The sequence below is a fragment of the Lathamus discolor genome, chromosome 9 (genome assembly GCF_037157495.1).
Source record: "Lathamus discolor isolate bLatDis1 chromosome 9, bLatDis1.hap1, whole genome shotgun sequence".
Taxonomy (NCBI): Eukaryota; Metazoa; Chordata; class Aves; order Psittaciformes; family Psittacidae; genus Lathamus; species Lathamus discolor.
Window position 1 is genome coordinate 19,367,588 of NC_088892.1, and position 27,443 is coordinate 19,395,030.

The 27,443-nt window shown below is 36.0% G+C and overlaps 1 protein-coding gene across 8 annotated transcripts in view; it reads left to right on the forward strand.

The window, feature by feature from the left end:
* Positions 1 to 27,443, forward strand: part of DIAPH2 (diaphanous related formin 2) — a 234,385-nt gene that overhangs the window by 54,797 nt on the left and 152,145 nt on the right. For all 8 annotated transcript variants that reach the window (XM_065690008.1, XM_065690010.1, XM_065690011.1 and 5 more), the window contains 3 exons: positions 92 to 206; positions 21,649 to 21,750; positions 23,214 to 23,308. In XM_065690008.1, the coding sequence (XP_065546080.1) occupies positions 92 to 206; positions 21,649 to 21,750; positions 23,214 to 23,308 (312 nt within the window). The remainder of the gene's footprint in view (positions 1 to 91; positions 207 to 21,648; positions 21,751 to 23,213; positions 23,309 to 27,443) is intronic.

Sequence of the window (27,443 nt, forward strand, 5' to 3'; positions counted from 1 at the left end):
GACAATTATCATAGAAGTCTAGCAGTATTGGATTTAACTTGGCTATTGCAAATACTAGTTGCTAACTTTGGAGATGCCACTTCTGTTTCAGATTGAGCCTCAAGAGATAGCAGAAAACAGCTTTTGGGTAAAAGCTGAAGAAGAGAAATTTGAAAACCCGGAACTGTTTGCAAAACTGGCCCTTACTTTTGGAACGCAAATGAAAGGTACATTCTTGTTTTACTTAGTGTTAGGCTTTAATTCAGTTTCAAACTCTGCAGTGACAGTCTCTTTTATGCTTTGTGCAATACCATGGAATTCACATAATGGTTTTATAGCAGGAAGATTATTTAAAATGTATGTTTTTATTAAGCATAACAGTATATTACAAGAATTGCTCTTTCCTCACTATACAACATGAGGGGAAGAACCTTTTGTAATAATACCTCTGAAAAGTGGAGGGTATGTTGCAGATGGATGTGAATTTTCTCCATAAAAATTTATATTTAAATACTAATCCTAAAATCGTGCTTATCTGCATTAATATTCCAAGCTCTGGGAACTGTAAGTTGTCAGATTCTTTTAGATATTCCACATGTGGAGAGTCTGCATATGAAAAATTTACTTGCTTGTATCACTATGCTAAATCAAAATCCTCTACAAGCAATGTAGCAATTACCATATGCAGCTGAATCACAGAATCAGAACTCTGTAATATGCCTATTGTAATGTCTCTGGAATATGGATGTTCAAACTATAATTCTTTTCAAAGTTCTTGTCTTTCTGTCCCTGTTCTTTGCTTCCAGTTTTTTTTCTTTTTTTTGAATAGTATATGCAGCTTTCATTTAAGAAGAAAATAGTATTTAAATATACAGCTTAATTAGTATTTACATTTGTGTTGTAATCTAAGAAGCACGCACACACGCCAGTTATGCAGTTAAACTGCTGTAAGTTAGTTTTCAAAGATTTGAATGTGTGAGTGCACACTCTTTAAGCTGTTCGCATAATGCCATGGGAAAGCGTCCGATGGTCTGCCGAGTTTTGTTGGAACACTGTGAAATGGGTCTGTTTGACTACGAGTGAACAACGCCATGAGAATAGCTTTCTGTCAAGTGTAATTGGGACTGTTCTGTATGTCACATAAATAGCTCCTCTGCTGTTGATTTTAGGTTAAAAATCATTAATTTCTCAAACCATTTATTCAGCACGAGATGTGATGATAATACCTTGGATTGGAAGCACGGCTCCTAGCAGCTGAATACTGGTTATGGTTTTGATGCTTTAATACCAACCTTACCTCTTCACGGCTTTCAAATGGTCTTTGAGCTGTTCTGAAGCTGCACACAGCCTCTTCATTATTTCCATGGTTAATGGTCAATTGATGAGTATTTCATATGTGGCCATTTCCCTGTAATTTGTTTCAGGCACTGAAAAGAGGCAAGTACTGTTGAAGTACAGTTCAGTAATAACTAAGGAACTAATGAGGAAAACCAATGAATTAGAGTCCAGGAAGCGGTAGATAGTGAAATAATGCTAGCTACGAATCCTTTGTCTATTTATCAACCAGTTAAAATATGATATACGTTAGGGATGTGCAGTTCTTGCATGTGGTTGGAGTCAGATGTTTCAAGTGTTCATAGGCCAAATGTGAATAAGCAAACCCACAGTTAGGATTTTGAATGCATGAACTGACTGTAAGCATTTTTTTTCCCTTATTTTGTGGCTTTAAGAATTAACAGCTCATGTGATGAGTTGTATTTTAACCATAGAGAGTATTCTGTTTATTCATACTGGTAGCCTGCTCTTGTATTACTTCAGCGTTAAGTTGTATTGCACATAGAGGTTTGTGGGATCCTGCTCGTTGTGTGTGAATTTCAGGAGTAAAAACTGCAGTTTATACTAATACAGCGTTTGAAAAGTTAAGTCAAGGAAGGTCTCTCAGAGGACCTTAACTTTCTTTTACCATTTCTTGAGTAGATTGCTTTAGTTATTTTTGAATATGTCTTTTTCTGTGCTCTTTGAAACCCCTTCAGAGAGTTAGTCATAGCTGTGTTTTTCATAAGGTAAATATACAGTTCTTTCACTCAGAGCTCATGCTCTTTTCAGTAGTCACTGAATTTGAGCCATTAGTATTCTGCTTTCACAAATGCTTCCCACTTTCTGCTCTAAATGTTCAGATATTAAATGCAGTAATACAGAAGCATCATCTGCTGTAATTTAACACTTCTTTCCTTACCAAAGTTTGATAGATTCTTGGTTCATAGCATTGCAGTGAGGTTAAAATGATGTGGACTTCATCACTGGTTTTAGTGTGACAGCAAGACAGGAAAGAGCCCCTAGCAGCAGCTAACACTTGCAACACAGTGAGACCCTTCTTAATGAAAACAACAAGCTTCTGCCTTGAGCTTAATTCTGTCTTCAGAAATCTGAAGAAATGTTTCGGAATTCCTGAAATGATTCTTCACTGAAAATGCTGAAAAAACTCTCTCAAAATGTTGACATAGCTGTAGGTTTGATGTGAGAAGAAACGCTTGTTGACGTAAAACTACAAAGAGCAGAAACTCTCCCAACAGCTCACTGTGGTGATGGCCTGGCAGATGTTTTCCTGTTCTTCCTCGTGTTGTTCTCAGTCAATGGTTGTAGAAAATAAGTCTGCCCATCCTTAATTGTGGCATGTTAAAAATGCTGCTGCGTATTACCCAGGGTATTAAAATCTTGTTTGGCTGATGAGTAAACGTCAGTGTGGTCTGTCATAAAGTTTATATTAAAACCAGGAAACCTACAAGAAGTCAAGAAGAGTCTCTGAGCATTTCAGAATAATTGCATTCCACAAGAAATTGTTTTCTGCAGCTGCTGTCTGCAAAGGGACACGCTACACAATATTCACTATTCTTCCTCACTGTTCGCCTTAACAACCACAGGCAGCTCATAAATCCCCCAAATACTTATTTCAAGCATGATCTAGGATCAAATTTCTCTTCTGCTTTAGTTCTATTGCTTGGTGTGGTCTCCTAATGTATTACAGGAAAATGAGCGCAAGACAAATAGAAATGCATTTTATGCTCCCTCAAGAGCACAGTCAGCATGTAAAACAAATAAATGGATGAGTGGAAGAAAACTGACAATTGCCAAAAGCAATTGTGATGACTTAATGTTTACTATCTTGTGTTTCATGGCATTTTGGAATGCCAATGGGAATAACAAGTGAAGTAAACCAAATTATAGGATACACACTTATTAAAAAATTAGTGATTTCATAGAGGTTGCAGCACTGAACTTTGATTAAACCTGTGAATTCTATTCATGATTCTGGCATGATGAGAATGAAACTTTAGGGATTTCTTCATTTAACATAGTTTTGATTTAAGAATAACTTTATACTGATTGTCACCAACCTACCTGCTGCCTTTGCTGCCAGAGTACTGCCTGTTTACAAGAAAGGCAGTCAAAGTTGTAGGGAAGTGATACTTTTAGAGACCAAAACTGTGTGTAAGTCATAATAAGACATTTCTGAGGCACAATTTTTACTACTCAACAAATGACTGCATGAGCTGTCTGCTTGTAACACATCAGAATGTTTAATCATAGAGCACCAGGAACAAAAACAAATGGTGGGCAACTGATAAAATAAGTTAAAGTCAAATATACTTTAATGAGAATTTTCTCTTTAAAAGTATGCATGAGGTTAAATCCTTACTTGTTACTGTAACATTAAATATTGAATACTGATGCCCTGTGAATATATATAATGTAATTAGTTAGGTACAGATCAGTACTAACAGTCAAATTGCATTATTTGATCTGTGAAATCAGTTACTGAGCACAGTTATGAAAACATCTATTGAGCAGGGAGCAATTGGAACATTAAAAAGTATTCCCTTTCAGACTTTGAGTTTTAGAGATCCTGAGCTTTGAACTTAGTTAACTGAGATCTAATTATCGTGGTCTCACTACAGTCTGGAAGGAATTTCTCCGTTTTTCTTCAAGAGAAGTACGTATAGTGCAAATTCCTCTTAGAGGCCTCAGACAAATGGACTCCAGGGCTTCAAATTTTCATTTAAGATATTGAGTGTTTTGAGCTTGGAATTGTGCTTCCAGATGCACAGGTAGAAACGATTATAGTCTCACTGACCATTTTAGGAAGTAAATGATATTCCAGATCAGGCACATTTGAAAATGAATAGGCCACTGTGGTGGTTGCTAATGAGCTGGGCAATATTAACATGTGGGACAGTTATTGCATTGTTGATGGCAATGAAAAACATGGATACATATTTCCTCATGTAGCTGGACAGAGGAAAAAAGTAAAGATGCTATTAGTTTCCAATCAGTTACTTGTTTTCTTTTGACCTGGTTAGTTCAGAGAGAGAATCTAATGTAATCCATAAATTTATTTTGTGACTCATGCATTGCTTTAAAACTGAAAGCAGTGATTTTGCTGGTGAAAACATGCATCATCCTTTTACAGTTTTTTGAGTCACGACTTGAAAATTCCAGGCTCGGTAGTACTTGGTTTGCAAAATAATCCTATCATGGATTGATTTGTGTTTTGATATTTAAATAGCAAGAGGAAGGAATTTGTAATAGCAAATTCTTAAAATCATTTAAGCAGCTCATATTGCATTGTGCAGCTAGAATGTTACTTGTATAACTTTTGCCTTTGTCCCTTAACTGACATCAAAATTGACCTTTGTCTACTAATATCATGAAGAAAAGCACCAGCAGCAGCAGTGAGATGTAAGTGGTGCTTTGGAACATGGCCTCAACTCACACCCCACACCCCCACACCCCCCCCCATATTGATATTTAATTACGAGTATTAAATACATATATAATTGTGTGATGAAGTGTCTTATAGCAGGTGAAAGCAAAGGATTAAAACATTATGGCTCTGTGGATAAGTTGTGATACATCATATGTGGCCTCAGATAACTTTGTAATAATGTGACAATACTCAATATATCAGGCCTGCTGCTATCAAAATCACTTTTCACTGTTTGATTGATAGTCTAATTGCAAAACACTACAAAGCTAGTTAATGCCTTCTCCCTAAAGGATCATGTTAATTTCTGGCTCTTGTAATTTAGGTTGTGTATTTTGCCAGTCAAGAATGATAGTGGTGCTCTGAAGAAATTAATTATGTGTACAGTAGATCTGTAAAGGTAGTAATTAGTACATAATAGTCTGTAACTACTGGGATTGTTCCAGTACAGAATTCATTATCCATCCAACTTATCTCAAGGGGAAATGATCAGGGTTCTGTTACTTCTTTATGATTAGACTTCTAAAATACAATTCAATGATCATTTTGATCTTTTCAAAATTGAAGTAAGGTTTTAATAGCTGGATTGTATTCTTTACATTATGAATGTTGGAGAAAGTAGGACAGAAAATAGCAACTTGCATGTAAATTATAATTGAAGAAAACTTGAACAAAATTTTTTTAGATGTATAATGTAGTAATATATGTATTATATATATAATATAATGTAATAATATATAAAATAGATAAAATAGCTTAGTTTCGTGTGATTTTGTTTGAGTAATTAGAATATGAAAACTTAGGTGCTGTGCAGTCCTACACTTGATACCTCTGTCTGCACAACTTTTGGGGAGACTCATATGTAGTTTTAAAATAGTGAGACACTGACAAAACTAACTAAAATATAGATTAACTTGTTCATATTCTGAGTCAATGCCAGGATTTACTATATAAACTTCGTTTTCGGGTTAACAAGGGAGAGGGTTGCAATGTACATCTGAAAGTAGAATGAAAAGGTTGTGGGAAAAATTTAAGAGCATAACAAGCGTGCCAGAAAAGCTGAAGAACAGTCCAGGGAAATAAGGTGACTTCTGAGCAAGATGCAACATAAGGCATGATAAGACGAAGAAAAAGGTTATGTTTAAGTAACACCACCTACAGTGATGATATCAACATCCTGTTTTGTCAACATTATTAATAGTGCTTATTTGAAGGTAAATTTCTGGTTTAGGCTCTAAAGGTTAGACTGTGATTAGTTCAGGAAACTCCACTTGTGTAGAACTGTAAGGTAACAGGGCTTATCCAAATGAGCCTATTGTAAACATTGTAAGGGAAATGTTCTTTTAAAAGTTGTTGGATAGTGAGGAGACTGGCTCTTAAAATAGGTGAGGGTGGAATACTGGCTGTTATTGTACGTAAGTAGTATGACAGATGTATGCAGGTGTTGGTGCTCAGTGTTTTCATTAACAGAAAATATAAAAACGTTATATGGAGACTTTAACACTTGTTTGTACTTTATTAAAGTGTTAAGTGCAATCAAAATACAACCAGCACCATTATTCCAGTTAAGTTGATACTAACACTCAAATGTAAAGTTATCACCCACCCCTTCTTTTTTCTGCTGTTATGCTCGCCCACCCTCTGTCCCCCTGAAGGGTATAGCTCAAATGGTGTTGCAACAAGTCATCAGCGTCTTGTTCTTTACCGCGAGTTTTATGATCGTACATTCTAGTAGATCAGTAATTAGTATCTTCTGTTTGCTTTTGTCAATTGGGGGAGCTTATAGTGACTTTCAGTTCTGGTTAAGTTTCTGTACGTTATTCTTCTGTGCCTCAAAGTACTTGGGTGACTACATTCTAATAAAGTGAATTATTAAAACTTGAGCTGTGGTAGTCTTTTGATTGCCACCTCCTTTCTGCGGATAACATGGCATTTGAGGGCTAAATGTCAACTTTCTTGGAGTTCTGAATTAAAAGGCCATCATGTAGGTGGGCTGCTATTCCCACCCACTTCATCTTTCAATTTCCCTTTCTTGCGGCATCCACATGAACACCTTGTTATACTTTACATGCATATTTTCCGTTGCTGAGAGCACATGCCAGAAATTTTGAACAACTTCACTACCTCAGTATTTGATACCACTTTTTCCGCCCAAAATGATACAGTACAGCAGTGACAGACACAAATGTATTTAATTTCTTCGTGTGTTGAACAAATTAGATAATATAAACTAGGCAAATGCCATGTCCTTAGTTTGTTTTTATTAGGCTTTAATTAAAACAACCCTTCTGGTTTGAAAACATTTTTTGTTAGTACAGATAAGTCTGTAATATCTGTGTGCACATCTGTGTGATGTTCACATTATGTTTGCATGTGCAATACCCATGGACAGTCTTCTATGAGGCCCTTTTGCTGCTATTCCTTGTGCCACTGAATGTTCACAATAGTTTGTCTTTTAATCCTTATTATACTTTTAAACTTCAATTGTGCAGGGTACCTTCATGCGAGAAGGGAATGTACAAGTGACTACCAAATCACCCAGTCAGGAAGGGCATTTTAAAGCCCTTCATGTCTTTTGTGTTCTACGTTTGATATAAAGCAGGCTGATTTTTGATCTTCTGAAGAAAAGAGTGTGTAACTTTTTTCCTCTGTGAAACCACCCGTTCTTTAAGGACAGTGTGTGATTTTACAGGGTTCTTAAAAAACCCCCACATTTCTACAGTGACCTAAACTCTTTCTATTCATACCGCTGGCAGATACTGAGGGAAGGGAGAAAGACAGACTAGTTGCCATGACTTCTGTTTCTTCTCCTTGCCCCTCTAGTTAACAGGTATGTCTTTCTGATCTGAATCTTATTCTTTTTAACCCCTTCTGTGACCCTGTAGTTTGCTGATGCAGAGCTCTTATTGAAATAATCAAGTTTCCATGCATTAAATGCAGTTATGAAGTTCTTACTATTCCACTGAAGTGATGTAATGTTTCATGTCTGATTCTACCTCTGCAGTGTTTCTCTGTGAATATTCCACAGCTTACATTCACTGTTAGTCTTGACTAACAGGTATGAAATATGCATCATTCTTCATCAGCCTGCCCTTTATGCTTGACACAGTGGAACATTTTAGTGGTAAAAAGGTTTTGTCTCATCTTTTCAGTTATTTCTTAGTTAAGAGATAACCAGCAGCTGAAGAAGGAGGTCAGTGCATCATTAAACTTGAAGGAAAACTATTTGCATTCATTTACATTTGGTATTTCTAAAGAAAAGGAAAAGGGATTAGTACTTAAAAAAATGGATCTGAATTTGATATGCAGAGAAGCCCAAATCAAATGCATCAGAGAACTTGAACTTTTACAAGCTTTATATGGGTTCTATTTGGCCAAGTTTGTGTTAACACAGCTGTACTTGTAGGTATGAGAGAGCAAGCTTCAGTGTAATACAGGAGTCTCTGGTATTAAGCACAGACATGTTGGACTATTTCAGGTATATACATTATTTCATGGAAATGAAAAGAAATGGGGGAAAAAAACAAACTCCTAATGTGTTTGTTTCTGGATTGCAGACTGCAGGTGGCTCCCTTGGTCTTCTGATTAATTCAGGACATGAATGTTTCGTTTCCTTTTGCTCTTCGTTCTCTCCTTTTCAGAAGTATATGAATCCAAACCAAAGGCAGATGCTGCTTTCACAGCGTAGGGTCCCCAGATGTTTTGTGTTTTACAGGAATTTCATTTAGTTGGATTGCATGCTTGGGTCATCAGTCTGTATAGCTCAGTTTCACATAAAGTAAAGCAGGCTTCTTTGTTTTCACCTTTCAATATATTTGAAATTGTTGTTCTTATTCAGCAGCAGAATCAAGTCAACTGCCATAAAGGAAAAGTCTGTTAGTGTGCCATTTTTCATCCTTATCAACTGGATTTATGCTATAGGTGGACTGTCAAACTCAGGTGGAAAAAGTTGTGCATTGTTTAAATAAACTGATGCCTTAGATTATTGCCATTTAGCTTAGATTTATATGTGTGTGTGTCTGTATTTGTATTTTTATATTACTTACATGCTCTTTTAAATTCTGAAATTATCTTAGGGTTACTTAAACAATGATCATAATAAATACATAAGAACATATTTCTTGGTAAGGAAAAATATATTTTTATATCGTTACCAGTGCAATTAAAGTTTTTTAACCAGAAGTGTCAGCATTTTGTACAGGATCATTTAAATATCCTGGGTTCTTAAACCATGATATTAAAGTACCAAGAGAAAAAAGAAGGGGGCTGAAAGGTGTATGTATTCTTTGTAGTCAGTTTTGCATCACGTACTAATGCAGCAACAGCAGAAGCAGACTCCTCAATAGTTATATTTCATTTGTAAGCTTGCAATAATGACACAGAGAATGGATGTTAGGAATGATGCATGGGGTTTTCCTACACGTGGGCTGTGGTTCAGGAGAGCCACAGATGAGACCTCCCAGGAGTTATTTGTATGTAGGTTTCCATGTAAGTCTTCTAATGTGAGGAAGTCACTGGGGCAAATGGTAGCACCTGCTCCTGCTGAAGGAAATGGGTGTCTTAGCTCAAGAGCATCAGTACCCATTTCATTTGTCATAGTACAAAAGGATTAAAATGAGAATAGAGTTTTAAGACACTGCTTTTAAAAGGTTTGTGGTACATTCATAAGGGGAAAAAACTGAGGGACAGGTCAGATAGATGCAGTTTTGCTAGGTGTCATATTTTTTTTATGCTGGAGCTTGCTTGCTTTATGTGTGCAATAGTTAAAATTAGCATTCTTTAGAGCATTGTTGTATCAGAGGGGTTTGGATTAAGTAGTTTGGATACTGTCTTGGTTAGAATTACTTAAAGAACTAATGACTGCAGCTTCAAAATACCTAATGCAAGTAGTCTATGTGAATTAAATTATATTCAGATTGAGACAGATGGGAAATAGTTTGAGGTCTGGGATATTTGAAAGTTGCTAGCTTTATTCATTGATTGCTTTGAAGTATATCATAATGTATTCCACACAATCCTATAGAAATCAAGTTCATTTTCAAAGTCAGCATTGTATGTATTCTGAATTCAGGTCAAATGCCCTGTTGTGTAGGTGATTTCTTCAGTTGTAGTGTAATTAGTGCTGCTTAACCCTTTTGAAGTTTCAGTAGGGTAAGTTAGTATTCCCACTGGAGGCTTCAGGAGCAAGGATGCAAAATAGTTACTTTGTGACTCTGTTGCTTCTGTAGAGAGACACTGAGTATCTGCCTTTTTTAGTTATAGGCATGCAACTGAGATTGTAGGGGAAGTCACATGTGTGTATGTGCTTTCACCAAGGCCATTGTTGGGTTAAGAAATCTGTGGAACTGAAGGTGTTTTTGAAGAGTATGAATAAAGAAGCCCCTGCTACTCAGCTTTACCGCACATTTTAACTTCTAATTTTGTCAAAAAGCTTGGTTAGTAAAATTTACGGAAAGATGTTTCCATTTCCCCTCAAGTATGACAGTTTTACAATCATAGCTTTTCCCACTTAAGTACGATGGTTTTGCTGCTTGGGTAATTTTAGGTTTGTGTTGATATTCTTTCAGTAAACTTTGGGAACTGCTGATAATTCAAATAATGTAATCAATGAATGAACCTCTTTATTTCATTCATAAAATATTGATTTTGAAAATTCTAAGAACTGATTTTCAGAAAGTTTGGTGGTAAACTCATAGGTAAATCATAGAATAGAATCATAGGATAGTTAGGGTTGGAAAGGAACTTAAGATGATCCAGTTCCAACCCCCCTGCCATGGGCAGGGACGCCTCACACTAAAGCATCTCACCCAAGGCTTCGTCCAACCTGGCCTTGGAAATGTTTTGTGTTAAAGGCTTGCAATGAGAAATACTGGAGTGAGAGCAGCCATGTATTGTCTTAAAAGGTCTCTTGTAGATGTTTTCAACAGTGTTGTGACTGAGCTGTCTTAATTATAATGCCTTACATTTTGGGTGGTAACTTGCAGAATTCACATGTATGTATTTGTTAGACCCCAGTTCTCAGCATTTAAAAATGAAACACTTTTAGAGGCAAGAGGGCAGAGTCAGTTTTACTCTAGAGAAATGTCAGGGGGAGGTAAGCTCTCGAAGGCATGCAGTGTTTTTTACTTATATTTGATTTCTCAGAGGTTCCCATTAGAAAACAATAAGGAACACCGCTTGTCATGCACAGACAAATGGGTTGCCCACATACATCTATTCAACAAGTTTGGAATTCCAGCCTTTTGTGTGATAACTCTCTTTGTAGTTAGTACATTCTGTACCTTGGTTGTGTTTTTGTTGTTTTTTTTTTTTTTTTTTTAAGGGAAATAGAACTTTTGTTTGCAGCAGATTTATAAAATGTAGCAGCAAAGGAAAGGCAGTTTTGTATTCTGAACTGTCTATTTGGGTCTTGGTGATGCAGTGCTCAAATAAACCATAGCACATTTAACGAGGACTTCAGGACAGAGACACATGTACTAGGCACACCAGGGAAAGGCATTGTGTACAAAGACTAATTAGCATGAAATATGAATACATTCATGAAGTAGTCTTGATCTATAATACTTTTATGGAGAGTATTTTTTCCATTAATTCAATGAAACAGAAATTCAGAAGTAGAACTGAAAAAAAGAATGAGTTGAACTGAACAAAGATGTGTGTTTTATTTGTGTTTAAACAAAAATCTGTATTCCTGGAATAAAGCACATGCTGTATGAATAGGTAAAAAGATTAGGTTGAAAAGAAAGCTTTCAGTAATGTCAAATGAGAAAGAAATAACCCTCAGAAGAGACTCTTCTTCAAGTATTTTAAGTAATTTTTTGCAAGGGAATCCAAGTAAGATACTAGAAAGAGCTATTAAATCTGAAGCTAGTTACTCATAGCATGATTAAATAGCCCATTCCATGGATTTTACAGTAATTTTTTGTTAAATGAGCTGTTAAGATTATCTGTTGTGGAAATTTTCCTAAAGGGTGTCTTATCTTTCATGTGTAAGGATTTGTCTCTATATGTACATAAAATACACTGTTAATGAGTTGGAGGTCAATCTCTTGTCACTTCTAGGTCAGTGTTCTATAATTCTATGCAGGATGGTTTTAAAACAATGTCTCTTTCTTTCTGATCTAGTATTTCTAGCTGTGTTTTTTGGAAGCTTTCTTAATATTGGTAAAGGAAGCTCCAAATCTAGTTACTGCTGGAAAGCTGAGCATTGAAAGGTAGGTTCACCTGCAGTAAAGCCATGGAGTTAGTTGTGATATTGTGACCCAGGTGAAGGTCAGAGGGAAGAAGAAGTTTGGAGGAAAGGATGGAAAACAGGTCAACTACTTAGCAGGAAAGTTTGTGCTGACGATTAAATAGGCTATCCACCTATATTTTAATATTGTGAAAGCTTCCAGCAGTGTTGCAGTAATAACAGTGTACCTGTTTAAATAAATAATACCCCACTGAACACAAAAATGAAGTTACAAGCGAAATTTATGCTCTTACTTGTAAAATAATTCTTTTAAGTCTGTATTAAAGAGATGTTCCCTCCATCGTTCAGCAGAATCATGGCTAGCACATACCACATGACTTCCTAAATGTAATTTCTCTCAAATTTCCATGAAACGCTTTGTGATTTTTTTTTTTCTGTAAAAGTGTAAATGGAGAAAATGTGGTCTGGTTCTTGTGCTGGTTCATATCGTGCTGACCTGCAGTGGTGATGTAATTACTAAAAGTGCTTCCTTCTCCATGCCTCTCAGTTTCATGTGCAAAACTGTTTTTTCTTCCTTGGTTACTGACAAGGTACGCTTTTGAGATTGCAGCTTTCATCTGATTGATAGTTATTCCAGCTGTAATGTTAGTAGGAGATGCTTTGAACAGAATATCTGCCATTGCACAAAGTTCTGCCATCTATAGACAAAGTAAGGATACATCTGTTACCTAAATGAATGAGGGTTCTTTAGAGGAAGATATATTAAAAAGCTGTCTCAAGGATTAAGAGTTAACCATCATGCTGTTAGGTTTATGAATTCCTAGAGTTACTGAAAATACTAGGTACATAAGCATTAGCAGATAAAAAGCTGGTAATTTTGTTGAGTTATTGCATTACTTGTTAATGATCTCTTAAGGATGTAAAGTTGAAATTACAATGTTGTGTATTGTGCAAGTGTTCTGTGTCTCGTTTAGTTGCAAAACTGAAAATTCTTTACATCCTATTTCTAAGAGAAACATAATTTTTTTCCATTCTGTAAGTGGGAATGTAATTATTTAAGAATAATATTACAGAATAATTTCTTAGCTTCAGGAGGCAGCTGAATAAGAATTTATGGCTTAAATGCTTTCTCAAAGCATGGAGTGTACCTGGTAAACTAGCTGATTTTCATTGTGGATTTACCCCTAAATAGCATATTCTGAAGGATGGTATGCCCGGAATAAGTTTTGAGGCTTTCCTTTTGATGTTCTTTTGTTCTTGCATTTAAGACATTTGGATTACTAGTGGTGAGAAGCTGCCACCTTAATGAATCATTTTAGGCAAATTTTGCTTATGTTGGTAATATAAAGGTCAGCAAAACATAGGTTACATCTGCTAAATTTAGAATATACTGTGGATTCTGTATGCATATACACTTAAAATGTGCTGAGTTGAGTACTGAAACCTGACTGTGCTGGTGAAGGTGAGACTGGTAGCTTGTGTTTCTGGGCTATTTTTACTCCGTTACAACGCAAGTGTCTTAATTTAGTACCTTGGTAGGTCCCATGAGACTAATCTTGTAGTGTGGAAGTAATTTATCTTTCACCTCGTGAAGACAGATAATCATTGCACGTGTATTCAGGAAGCACCTGTGTGTTTTCAACACACTTTGAGGTACATGGGCCCTTAAGAAATGTTTTTAAAGGTAAATCTGTTAGAAGGTATCAGTAACATACACAGCCATACCTGGTTGTCTTCAGCCGGTGAGCGTGGTATTTTCTTTTCAGCAGGTGACAGAGCAGTTCCTTAGGTAAATAAGTTTTTGTTAACTAAATTACATGAAATGTCCATCTCTTTATGTACATAGAATGAACTAAATAGTGATACTTCCTAGCTTCCAAGAGTTGACAGGTTGTTTTCGAAGTCAGAGATCAAATCTTATGCATAGTAAAGTCTTTATTGTGTTTAGTTTTTGGTGAACTTGGGCTCTTGTAGCATTCATAACCTGTGGCGTTGATATTTGTATTTCAAACCAGTGTTTACTTTTCCAGTGTTTCAGTCCTGCTGCTTGCAGGATCACATCTTCCTGGTTTGTTGTCTCCTTCTTTTGCCATTGCAAGTCTCATTAATAACTGATTTGTATTTGCTTTCTCTGTGTTTTCAAAGACCACAGAGGGGAAGACTAAAATTGCACATAACACAAAACACACAGTAATACCTCATTGAATGATGGCCGTTACCCAATAAATACAAGTAGATTTACCACAGTTGCTAGGAGGGGGATGACGTTATGGTTTTGGTTACCCCAAATGGATATGGAATCATCATGTTTTTAGAGAGTTACATTAGTATGCCAGAAACGTTTCATTGTCACAGTATATTGAACCTGTTGGGATGACCTTCATTAGAACGATCATTAGTCAGAATGATTGCGATGTGGAAAGGCGCAATACATTTTCCCTGTGACATGTGGTGTGGCAGTTCCTGTTCCAAATGAGTTACTGCACGCTAATGTGTCTGGTTAAAACCAGAAGTAATTTTGATCCAAGGTTGTGATAGACTCTATTCTTGACTGACATGTAGCAAAAATATTTGTGCCCACATCTTACGAGGTTGAAAGGTATGCTTGTGACAGATTACAGGCAACTAATGAGATTCAGTTGGTACTGTCCACCACAAGGCCACAATTTCTAACATTTGTTAATGGAAAAATAATTTCTCAAAGTTTTATAAGCAGACATAGAAGTTGCTATTTGTAGTTACCGACTACCGAAGCTGTGGTTACCTGTTTCACAGGGCACTGCTTACTGCTTATGGAAATTGATGCAATCTATTAAGATAGATAATTTGCCAACTCTTCTTAATAATCTGCTTTTCCCCTGTGAAGTTATGCTCTGGGACTGATGCTTATGAAAGCATTCCTTTGAGTTAATATATATAACAATAACTACCAATAAATTCTTTAAATTAGCTGGATAATATAATTCTTTTTGCTAAACTTTAATCAAATTTCTGAAGTATGAGGTCAATAGAAATGTAGAACTGTGTATTTCACTGTGTAGGTCACAGTGTATAACCAGCATGTACCACATTAAACTTAAGAAACTACAATATGTCTTAAAGCTGCTAAACAAATTGAAGGTTTGGGAATTTAGATATGTGCAAGTGAAGCAAATTTCCAAGCATGTTTGTTTAAAACCTTGATGGTGGAGAAGTACTTCAAAAAGGGAGAGAGTACCGGAATGTGCATTTGAGATGTGTATTTTACTTAGTGTTTAAATATTTAGTCAGGAGCTTTAGATATCAAATATCACAGTGAAAGAGGAAAAAAAAAAATCAATTTAACACCAATATCTACTTAACTTGACTGTATAAAGGAATTTTTGGGTCTTGGGATCTTTTTTTTTAAGCTTCATTATTTCAAAATTCTTCTGGAAATTTGATGCACGCAAGTGCCTTTAATGGCAAAGATGTGCGTTTACAAGCCTCATCAACAGGAAAAAGAGCTGAAGTATTCATTTAGAAGACTTATTTACTAGACTTGTCATACTAATAACAGAAAATGAGTTTATCAGAATCTCAATAAAGTATTATTTCGGGTTTTTGACATTTTGTTTAACTTTGAGGTTTGGAGGTATTTTTGTCTGAGTCATGGTACTTTTGCTTTTGAAAGTTGCCTGGATAACAGGCATGTCAGTGCCTGGGAAAGCATTCTAGCCGTTATATCTCACAGTTCTGTGGTGGTGATGGCTTGGTATCAGGGGAAAAATAACTGGGAAATTAGAAATATTATTATAGGCAGCATTTTATTATTATAGGCAAATGCCTTTTCTGATACATATAACTTCGTATATTGCATCTAAAATGCATTGACTGCTCTCTTCAGTCATTAGTCAAGCTCTAATACATAGGCAGAAAGGATGTGTAATGTCTTGGTGCTGAGCATAACCTGCCAAGGATAAGCAACTCTTTGGAACAAAACTTGGTGTGCCCATGTTGAGTATCACAAATGTTGAAGCAGTGGCGAAAGCAAAAATGGGGTGGACAACCTTGAGGCTTTCTTCTAGATAAATATTCATGGAGGCAATGTCAGAGAAGAGTTCATGGAAAAGCCTACTAGCTTTTATTCCAGCTTCTTATAGCACATCGTACAACACAGCTAAGTAGGCCCGTTGAGGATATTTCCAGTTTAATCACTGTGTGCTTGCTGCTGTTTGATTTCTGATGTTCAGAAGGAGTGCTTGCATATATTTCTGTGACATTTGTATGCCATGAATTGTTAATGTTTTCTTACTGTCTTTCAGCAAAAGCAACATCTTTTGCATTGGTCTTTAGGAGGGTAAACAGAAGGGGGCAAAATCACTTGCCTGGTTTGTTTGTGGGTTTTTTGGTTGTTTTCTATTTACTTATTTTTTTTCAAGTAGACTATTTGTGGCTCAGACATCTACTTGATTTCAGGCTGTTGGTGGAAAACTGAAAGAGCTGCAATCTGGACTGCTTAATTAAGTACACTTTAACCGTACAACTTCACCGCACAAGTTCCTGATGCGGCTTTTAAAACTGCACTTGAAAATTAGACGAGTTACAACTACTTTAGGCAATTTTGAAAGAACAAAAAAAATTTCATGTAGTCATTAAATGTGGTGGTCAACTGTAATAACCATCAATTGTATTATGAGAAAAAGATAATAGGATTATAGATCCCCTGCTATTTTCGGACAAAAGTAATTTGTATAACAAAGTTATGGCGTTTTATTTCTTCCACAGAGCATCATCTGTTTGGGTTGATGTCACTTCCTTTGGCTTGATTACATTAATTAGGCAAAAATCATGCAAGAGGTTCCATGTTTTTTCCCTTGTCAGTGCTGGTTTTTTTATCTTGAGAACTCAAACTAAGATCCACTTTCAGCTCCATCACTTGCTTCAGAACAGAATTCTCTCATCTTTTTCAATGTGGTACCAGGTATTTAGCTTTTCTGCCTGCAGAAAGGACAGAATGACAGCAGGAGTGCTTACTTAGTTTTAGTGCAGGAACTGATAACCGAGTGATTTTTTAGGTGAACAGAAAAGTGGCTCAGGTGGCATTGAGAATAAATATGAGATCCCACAGCTTAACTTTTTTCCTCCTATATTGGCCATAGATCTTGTTTCAGGTAAAAAGAATAATAAAACAATTAACTTTCTATATTTATTTTGGTTGCCAAATACTTGTAGTTGCAATTGGTAAGCCACTAGCTAGATGGAAATAAGATAAAATTACTCATTCTTTTCCTAGCAGAATATGAGGTGTGTGTTCTTTGTGAGTACAGACGTGATAGAAATTGGAGATTAAGGCTCAAGTCTGTGTAGGCTGAAGTTCACCTCAATCTCTGTTTTCTCGACATTGTAATTCTATGTACTCTGTTTTATCTCCTTTAATTTTCATCTTCATCGTATTCATGACTGGCAGCTTCTACTACTAATTCCTTATTAAAATTATTCACTGCTTATTTAAAAATGAAAGGAATTTAATATCAAGTGGACTTTTCGGCTCAGAGTGAAATGCTTCAACAGCTCCAATGAAATAAACTTGTATGTATCTCTAAAAATGTGTCATGATAACTTCTAATGCCATTCAGTAGGTAAATTAATGACCAGGTATAGAATGGTAATTTTCAATGCTTCCTTTTTTGCTACGAAAGTACTGAAGGTAGAAATCTCTTCTTAATTATGTCTCTGAAGTATTTCAACATGTTTGTGCATGTTCTTTGCCATGATTACCATTAGTCTTGTTTAATGTATCTTAAACTTGCATAACATTTTGTTCAGTGTTGTCAGTTTTGATTTAGACCCTAAATAGGTTTCAAGCAGAGCACTTTCTATGGGATTAAATTAGTTCCCAGCTGAAGGTATCACTGAAGGTACCACTTGAGCTGCACATGCGTTGCATAATGGAAGATGAACAGAAAACAATCCCTTGCAACATGTTGCATCAGCTTTTTTCCTCCAACACTGATAAACAAATATGTTGTTGCTAACAAAATAGAACTCTAAAGTAAGTTTAAAATAGAAAAAGAGAAAAGTAGGTTATATGTTGCTAGTGTTTAGATCTGTATTTTGTGGTTTTTGAAGAGACATCTGCGTGTGCCAAAATTACTTTTCCCCCTTCTGCTTTAGAATATTGGCTCTCTTTCCCTTTTGTGTCTGCTTGAGGTAAATGGTAAAGACAAGTAAATCCAGCCAAAACAACATTCTATCTACCTGTTTAACTGGTGTGAGGTAATGATGCATTAGTGGGTATTTTGTCACTTCAATGACAGTTGATTGTTTGGGGTTTTAAGTACTTGCTTCTTTCTTCTTCCCAACTGAATGGGGAAATAGTTTTTAACAATCAGGAGTATTTTTTTCTTCATTTCTTCAGAACAAAAGTCCCACACACATGGGTGTACCTGTTTGTGTGTATATGGCTGTGTGTATATATATGTATTCCGGATAAGTCCACGTTTCAATCTACATGCAGTTGTGTGAAAAGGGATTAGCTTTCAAGAAGAAAAACAGATGTATAGGGTAGGGGATTTAAAAATGCTTTGCATCAGCACAACAGACATGCATTAGCATTGTCTGTCACAGACAGCGATTGAGGTGATCTGAAATACAGGAGGACAAACTGACAGGACCTTTCAAGTCTGAACTTTACTGGTACACACGCTTCTTTCATGTGATGAGAAAATGCTTGGGTTTCTGTTACTCAGAATTTGTGAAGGCAGTATTCATCGCTCTGGCAAAGAGTGACTTGCTACAGTACCTGGACAGGCTTAACCACTGTGGGGGGGTTCCGCTATTGTTCCAGGGCTGTTAATGCATTGGAGGGCTGAGACAAACTTGGTTAGTGAGAATGTTCTGGGAAGTGAAACAGGCAAAACACGAGTTTAGAAGGCTGACTTTGGATCAAGACCCATTTAAGATGGGGAAAAAGTTCATTGCATTCTGAAACAAAAGGCAAATAATAATAATAACGATGGCACTGAACTCCAAGTAGTACAGATGCTTTAGCTTCCAGGTTGATAATTTCTCTGTATGTGTGTCTTGCTTTTTTGAGCTACTCAGTGTTGACTGCTATAAAATCCTTTTTTCATCTCTCTGTCTGTGGTTCTGTGGCTTCAAACAAGAAAGCATGTGTCGGTTTTAAATAGGCACATGTGAAGGGAGAACCTGAAAAGGGTTGGGATGTTGGTCAGCAATAGCATGTTAGTACTAAAATGTATCAAGTGGGTTTTTTTGTTTGGTTTTTAAAATTCTATAAGCCATGGTCCTGTCACAGTTGAGTCACTGCTGAAATGGACTCTTGTGATCAGATGGAGGAGAAGATGGAAGAGCATCACTTTTGATAGCTCTGTTATGTGTCATCTCCAGCATGGGTTCGAACTGTGCTGGAGAAACACTAGCTATGTAATGTCTCTCTGCCTCCGAGTCTTAGTTTGGGAAGATGGTAACGGTGTTATGTTGGGACTTTGCAGTCATATGAGCATCTGGTTCTAGTATTTCTACATGTTTTTTGTGAATTGGCCAACTTAAAGTCTCTGAAGTCTCATGCTTGAAAAGATGAAAACCTTTGGAATAAAACATCTTCTCTGCTCTTTTCCAAATGGAAAAGTTTTAATCTAACTGAGGCATTAAATATTTATAAAATGTATGATTTACAAGTGATGGTGTTGCAGTCCTTCAGGCTTAAGCAGCTAAGAGTAGCCATGGTTTGTTAGAAAACCTTTGACTGTTTGGTCTTTTGTGTTCCAAATGTGGTTGCTACTTTCACAACCACTGGAAGAGCGCAATTGGGAAGCTGGTGAGGAGGGACAATAATGAAAACTGCTTGTTTGCCCTGTACAGGCAGAGTTATCATCCTGACTCAGCCCATCCTGTGTTTATCTCTTTGTATAAAATATTGTGCTTTAAAACTGAACCCCCACATTCAGTTTAAAAACAACCAAACCTCTTTTTGTCTGTTGATGCTGCAGTAGCCGAGTAGCTTAATACATATTTTGAGTTAGGCTCTTGTTTGTCTTTAAAGACCCAATCACATACGGAAATCCAGAGAGTTTATTTGTTAACCAGAACATATTTGGATTGGGTCACTCATCTTCAATCATTTCTCTCGGCAGTCACAAACCTAGGCTGTTCACTAGCTTCTGTTCATGTAACAGAACTCATAATGTTTACTGCCTTCTCATGGGACAACTAATTTTTAACTCTGGGGTGTTTTCTCGTTTGTTTTGTTGAGCACCTGATTTTATATCCTTGTTTAATAGAGAACAATTAGTGATAAGGGTGTGATTACTTCATGGAGTGTCACTTCAGGATATTAAACAGTAGTTCATGGTAGTTAAAAGGTCAGCGCTGGTGGGAATATAGAGTATTACCTGGTTATTAACAAGCTGATGTGTAGCTCTCCTTTTACAAGGAAGCTGGTCATATGTAGCTACACTTGGAGAATAATGGCAGGCTAAGGGGAGAACAAGTGTTGCATTGTTGTTGAACCATCTCTTCTGCTCAGCTTTTTCAGTTTAAGGCTTTTTAGAGGTAGCTAGGGAGGAGGGAATGATCTTGTCCTGTCTTAATTAATGCTGGCATAAAAATGCCCAGGGTAAACTAATTATTCAAGTGGTATAAGCCCAGTAGAATTGTTTTATGCCACTTGTTTTCCTAGTGGTGATGTGTAAAGGAGAAAAATAACTGCTTACTTTGTTCGGGTTTTTTTTATAGAGAGAAATTGAAACTGCAGTTTTGCTGTTATTCTTCACACTAAATATTAGTATCTCTTCTTAGGAGATCCTTGTAATGAAACCCATCCTGATGAAACCAGTACAGCAAAAAACTATCTCAGAAAAGAAAGGCACATTTAAAACTTGCTCTTAACTTGACTTTGAAGTTTTTCAGCTACTTTTGAATGACTTGAAATATTCATTAAGTTTTACGTTAAGCATAAGGATTCTATTCCTTCAGTGCCAAATATGTGGTGATATTTAAAAGGAAATAAATCCTTCTTAATGCATTTACTTAATTAATACTTAAGAAAATTCAGTGAGAATTAAATATGTTAAATTATGCAAAAAAATCAGCATATATTTTAAATCTCTCAATACCACTTTATATTTAATTTTAAGTACTGAATGTAAGGCTAGCAATCCTTGCTAATTAAAAATAATTTAAATTATATGATATTTTCTCATGTGGTTTTCCTTGTTACCAGTGACAACATAAATAAATAGTAAAAGCCTACTTTTCTGTAGTGTGATAAATCTCAAATGACTTAAGTTATTGGTTGTGGATGAAGAACTGCAAATGGTATTAGAGTTATTTGTGTTTCAGCAGAGGGCACTCACGTGCTTTTGAGGTAGCACCAAGTCGCTGTCGTTTTCACAGTGCTTAGAATAAACTGGAGCTGCAGAAAACAAATTCAGCGGGTTAAAATGTATGAATGTAATTTGGTAGCGCTTGGGGAAAATTGGTCATTGTCATATTAACATTTTCATTTCATGTTCCTACTAATTTTGTCTCTGCTTTGTTTCTGTGGATATTTTACAGCACGTTGAGGCAGTGCATTCATTTTGCCTTGAACTGATGCTAATAGATGCATTATTATGGCTTTCTAGCCAAGTTGCTATTAGTCTGTTAAGATTGAACAGTTGTAATAATGAATCAGAATTTAATAAGTACATTTCTTTCTTTCTCTTTTACTTTTTTTTTTTTTTTTCCCCAGCTAAAAAACCGGTAGAAGAATCAGAAGAAAAGAAAACAGTTCAGTCAAAGAAAAAGATTAAAGAATTAAGGATTTTGGATTCAAAAAGCGCACAAAATTTATGTAAGTGATGTGAAATGCATTAGGTGACTATCTGGCATGTACACAGACAACTTTTAAGTGGTCTTTTTTGTTTACATGTACAATATGCTTTTTCTATACACTGGTTCCTGAACATGAGGCTTAGGCTCACATGTTTCACATACATAAGATTTCAGTTCACTATATAACAATTCACTATGTAACTTTTAGTTCACTACATAACTATATAATAGTGTGTTTACTTCTACGTGTAGTTGGTGTTACTTTAAAGTTAATGAACTGTATGCTTTTATAAAAAAATGTTGATTCTTTCATTAATTGCTTTAGACTGGAAGTATAACTAAAGGATTATCATTGGTTTAGGGAAGGCACAGTGTTTGTAGGGTTTGTGGGTTGGGCTTGAGAGGCCATTCCAAAGGGTTCTTTTTGGTTAAAGCAATGGAGATAGGGAGCTTTATGAGGGTTTCATTTTTAAACAGAAAAATATTCCAAAAGAGGTTAAGTTGGGTGCAGATACTGCTACTAGAAACAGTAAGGAAAACAGCCCTACCTCTTTGTTTTAATGTTCTGATTCTCTCTTTAATTATGGAGGGAAATCAATCATCAGGAGTAGTACATTCATTTATTTGAATTAAAAATACCATAAAATGTCACTAGTCCAACTATGCCCATGGCAAATGAAGTGTGTAAAAACCAAATCTGTGCATTGTTTATTATCACATCCATGAGCACATTTTCTTAAGCAGAAAATTAACAGCGACACAAGTGATATGAAACTTCAAGTTTTGAAAATGTGGATTCAGGGAAATCAGCCACAGTAGATGGGTTGAATACATACAGCATTTTATTGAAATGGTATGTATATGCATCTGTGTTAGGAATAGTTCATAGTTTATTGGATGTTGAGATGTTATAATATCCTGAGATGAAATCGCTTTGAGAACTCCATCTTTCAAGAGCATATGCTTTGCCTCTTGTATAAATTTAGTTATCCTAAAAAGTGGCAGTTAGGATAATTTCTTTATTCCTTTGCCCTGCTCTTCATTATCCTTTTGATTCTCTCTCTAGAATGTCATATAAATATCAATCAGCCAATTGTAAATGCAGTACAGCTATTCATACAGGGTTATGAAACAAAGAAATATTTGATAAGGTCTTCAAGTAGCTGAATAAGTCTGTTTAAGTAGCGATGCAGATGTTGCCATTCATGAAAATGGGACTTTATTGCTAGAGATAAGTAACACTCCAGGGAGCAAGGGAGGCTGATTGAACAGTTAAGTGTTGTCATAGTTTCATTTCTTAGAAATGAATTTCATTGGAAGTCTAACTGCAATAAATAGTCTGTTTTACACAGAAAACTTATTAATAGTGCATCCCCTTATTTGGATCAAGGTAGGATTTTTCGGTTTCTGTAAGTAAAGTTTTCTTTCTTGTATAAATTCTTATGACCTTTTTGATCCTAATGATTTATTATTGAATTTCAGCAATATTTTTGGGTTCCTTCCGTTTGCCTTATGAAGAAATAAAAAATATTATCTTAGAGGTTGATGAAGAGAAACTGAGTGAATCCTTGATTCAGGTATGTGAAAATGACTCTGGTTTTGTTCATAGCTCGTTTTCCATGTAAAATGTTGTATAAGAATTCAAGAGCAAGGTTAGTGTAGGTTGTGCTGGATATCAGCCACAAGTGCAGCAGTTGTGTTTACTGTGTTGCTTATTTCACTTCTACTTTTGAATATGATCATATGTAGCAGTGACTATATTTAAAAGACACTGTTAACAAAGGTACTTTTGAATCTCTAAGTTATATTAGCTTATATCTGTTAATTGTAGTTTATCAGTGTCAAAGACGAGCATATTCCAGGTGTAGGCTGGTGGATGATGAAGTTTCAGCAGGCTTCTTGTGGGAACAACTCTGCTTGTCACTAGTGACAGATGAAACTATCAGAATGTTTTAAGATGCTGCTACAGCCCAAAAAACCATCTGTAAATCAAACCTATGCTCAAGCTGGTTTGGTCTTATTTTGATCCCAAAATTTCTCAGCTGGAGAGAAGAAAGTATGGAATACAGCTTCTTTACATCCCTCTCTGACTTCCTCACAGGAGGAGGAGAGCAATTGCATACATTCCCCCTCATGATCTCTGGGGAGTGACAGAGTGCAAGATAAACACATAAACCTGCAAACGATGGACAGATAGAGCCCACCAATGGTACTGGAGTTATATTGGCTTATTTTAAATTTGTGCAGATTCAGGTTCTAACAAACATACTGGCCCTTAATTTGTCCCGTTCTCCTTCTCAGTCTTCTGCACCCCTGTCGCATTCCCTTCAAGGCATTCTGAATTCATTTCTTCTTCTTTTTTTGGACCTTGAAAGTGGTTATTCCAGGGACACTGGACTAAACTGAGTTGCTACAGTTAGGAAGTGTATAACTTCTTCAAATTTTAACATGAATGTTTAATAAAATTACTGTGTTGCCAAACGTACGGTGTAAATGGAATTCTATTTATGAAATTAAATGCGCTTGTCCTTTGCCTGCAGTTTTTCTTGTGTCACTAAGGCTCTCCTACAAGTCTGGAGTTTGTTCCCTTTGAGGCTGTAAAAGAAGAGCTGCTGTTGTCTAAGATCTCAAACTACTGCACTCAACAGCACGACATACTGTTATATTTTGTTATTGTCATATTCTAAGGTTTATAGTACCTAAACTCATGCATTTGGAAATCCATATTATGTATCCAGAATTCTCATTAATATTTCATTTGGGGAATCCTTGATATATTTTTTTGTTTTAATTGCTATGCTTTAATGCTTTTGGAAGTTCCATGTGATGTGAAATGGTTTCCAGTTGACTTTATTTGATGTGTTTCACTATGGTGTCCCGCTTCAGGCCATGTCAGCAGGAAATTGATTTGCATTTCTAATCTTTATCTGCACTGCTAAAAATATCATCTGCTTGCACTGAGTATGTCTTCTTACAAAAAGCTTCTGCACATGATACGTAGAATTTGAAAATGAAAAGTCCTAAATTCATATTTATTGATCAGAGAAATCAGAACATTTGATTGAGAAGCCTACAGGAGGAGCAAAATAAAAAACTCAGCAGGAAGAAAAAAACCTACTTTGAATACCTCAAACACAGAAGAGTTTCATATTGGTATAGTTACTTCTGCGACATAGAAGACATCTTGAGACCTCAATTAATAGCAATAGTATGTAATATGTTATGCTCAAGTATGAGGTCTTGCATGTTCATTCTAAAATGCTGGAAGCTCAGGTTGTAATGGTTGCTTATCAGCTGGAAATGGTTTGAGAAGTAACAATGCGTCTGTGCTCGATAGGACTAGTATAGCTACCACTGGTAGCTGCATGTGGAGCAGCTAAGCCCTTACCTCACTTGCCCTGGCCTACTTCCCAGTGTGGAGGGGGTGCAGATTCCCCTCCCTGGCCTACTTGCAAAATGAGAAACAGCAAATACCTTGCAGCTTCCCAAGCACTGTTCAGTAGTAGCTAAAACATCAGTGTGTTATCAACATAGTTTTAGTCACAAGTCAAAATAGCACCATATTGGCTGCTATGAAGAAAATCAACTTCATCCCAGCCAGAGCCCGTACCATAAGAAAGGCAAATGTGATTGCAAGATGTTTCAGGTCAAGTATTTCTTGTAGAGAGGATAATTATTATGCTTTTGAATAATGTACCTGCAAGACCTTGTCTAAAGGGCTCAGTTTATTTCTCAAAAATAAAATTCAAATGGAGAAGCTGAATTACTGAAGTTGATATGAGGGATGGAGAAACAGTCTACAGAAAGAAGCTAGAAAAGATTGACTTGATTAGATTAGCGATATAAATAGCTGAGAGAGGATAGAGCTACATTAGAACTAGATGGGGAAAAGAGTGATGTGCTGAAGCACTGCGGAGAAAAAAGAAGTTGCCTAAGCAAAAGGCTATGTTAACACCAGAATAGATATGTATGAATTCATGATGAATGCAACTATCTAGAAACTCAGCTGCCTATAATCTTCAAAAACCTGAGACTTTGGAGGTTTCTTTGTTCCTGAATGGAATGGTCTGGCAGAGTTGCTCCCAATAGTGGAGAAATTGAACTGATAATCCAGAGAAGAGATTCCTTCAGTGTTCCTAAAGATGTTCTTACACATAAAGATGTATTAGGGTAAATGGGCTGTATCATTTATTTCATTTTCAGTCTAATCTGGTTTGTTTTCATTCTAATCTCCCAACTGAGTTATTAACTAATTTGCCAGTTTAACAGTTTTCAGTACTACTGATTGGAAAGATTTTACAAAGCAAGCCTTGCTTGCTTTCATGCTCAGCAAAACCTGTGCTTTACAGAAATGCTCATGGAGAAACTGCTTTGTTCCAAGTATCAAAGCAATGAGAACAAAATGGGCAGAGCGTAATTGAACAGATAGGAAGGTGCCTTTTCAGTTATGCTTCTCAAGTCCTCATTTCTTGCTGCTTTTCAAACTGATTGTAGTACATACTGAAATTAATTGGATTAATCAGTTTGAGTATGTAGAAGGATGTATACGATTGTAACTCCTCCTTGAAGAAAATATCCAGGAAAAAAAGATTCTCAATTCCTAGTTTGTCTTTGAGAAAGTGAGTTGTTGTAAACGTGCAGTTGTCAAACACCGTGTTTAGCAGAATTCAGTGTGTTTTGATAGTGAGTGATGGTTTCAGCCTCTTGTCAGCCTTAGATTCCTATTTTTTGTGTTTATGTAAGCCTTTATTTACCCTATTTTGATTTAAACTCAAATCATCATGAATACACTATGTAACTGTTTCCTAAAGTATTGAGAAAGATTTGAGTATATGATACCTGGGTGATTTAGCTTCGTTTTCAGTTATTCAATACAATTAATGAAAGTAAACATATTTAAACATATGCATATATATACACACATATGTATATATATACGGAGCTGCACTGCTAGTAGAGCCAAAGTCTCCTTAGAAGCTGAGGGTAAAATGAGTTAATCTGTTAGCTGTAGACTGTATAGGGGTATGGATGAGGAAAAAGTAATGATCAGGCATGCTACAGCTTTTGGTTATGTAGCTATAAAAAGGACAAGGCAGGTTTAGTACTAGGTAGTTGTATTTCTGCATTGATGGAAGAAATAATGTTTAATGTGTAATGAAATACACATTTCTGATAAATACTGTGAAATTTTAGGTAGCAATATTTGGTAAATAGTTTACCTAATGAAAAGAAGTTTTAGAATTCCATCACTTAATTCATGTCTCTAAACTTCAACATTAAACAGTCAAGCAAACAAGAATTTTTTACAGATTCTTCGTATAGAAGCAGAAGTAAGTGAGATGTGGTTTTGGGTGAACAAGAAAGGAAACATGCTTGGGTTAAAACACAAGGCTGCAGCTTAATAATAGGACATTGAGGTGAATCTGATGACTTATCTCTGTCAAGAATTTTGAGCTCTACTTACTGAGACACTCAGTAGCTCCTTGGTGTAAGTGTAAAGATATTTCCCCAAGAGGGTTGTTTTGCATGAGGCTGCTTGTCATCTTTGGTTTTCCTTATTAAGATGGGTGAATGTTTGATTCTTTCAGCTAGAGGATTAAGTTAGCTACCACTTGCAAATTTGACAAATTAGACTGATGCCTTTCTCGAACTTGTACCTTAACGCTTGTTTTATCAAGCCTGGCAGAGTGATCAGTAATCAAATTCTCCTAA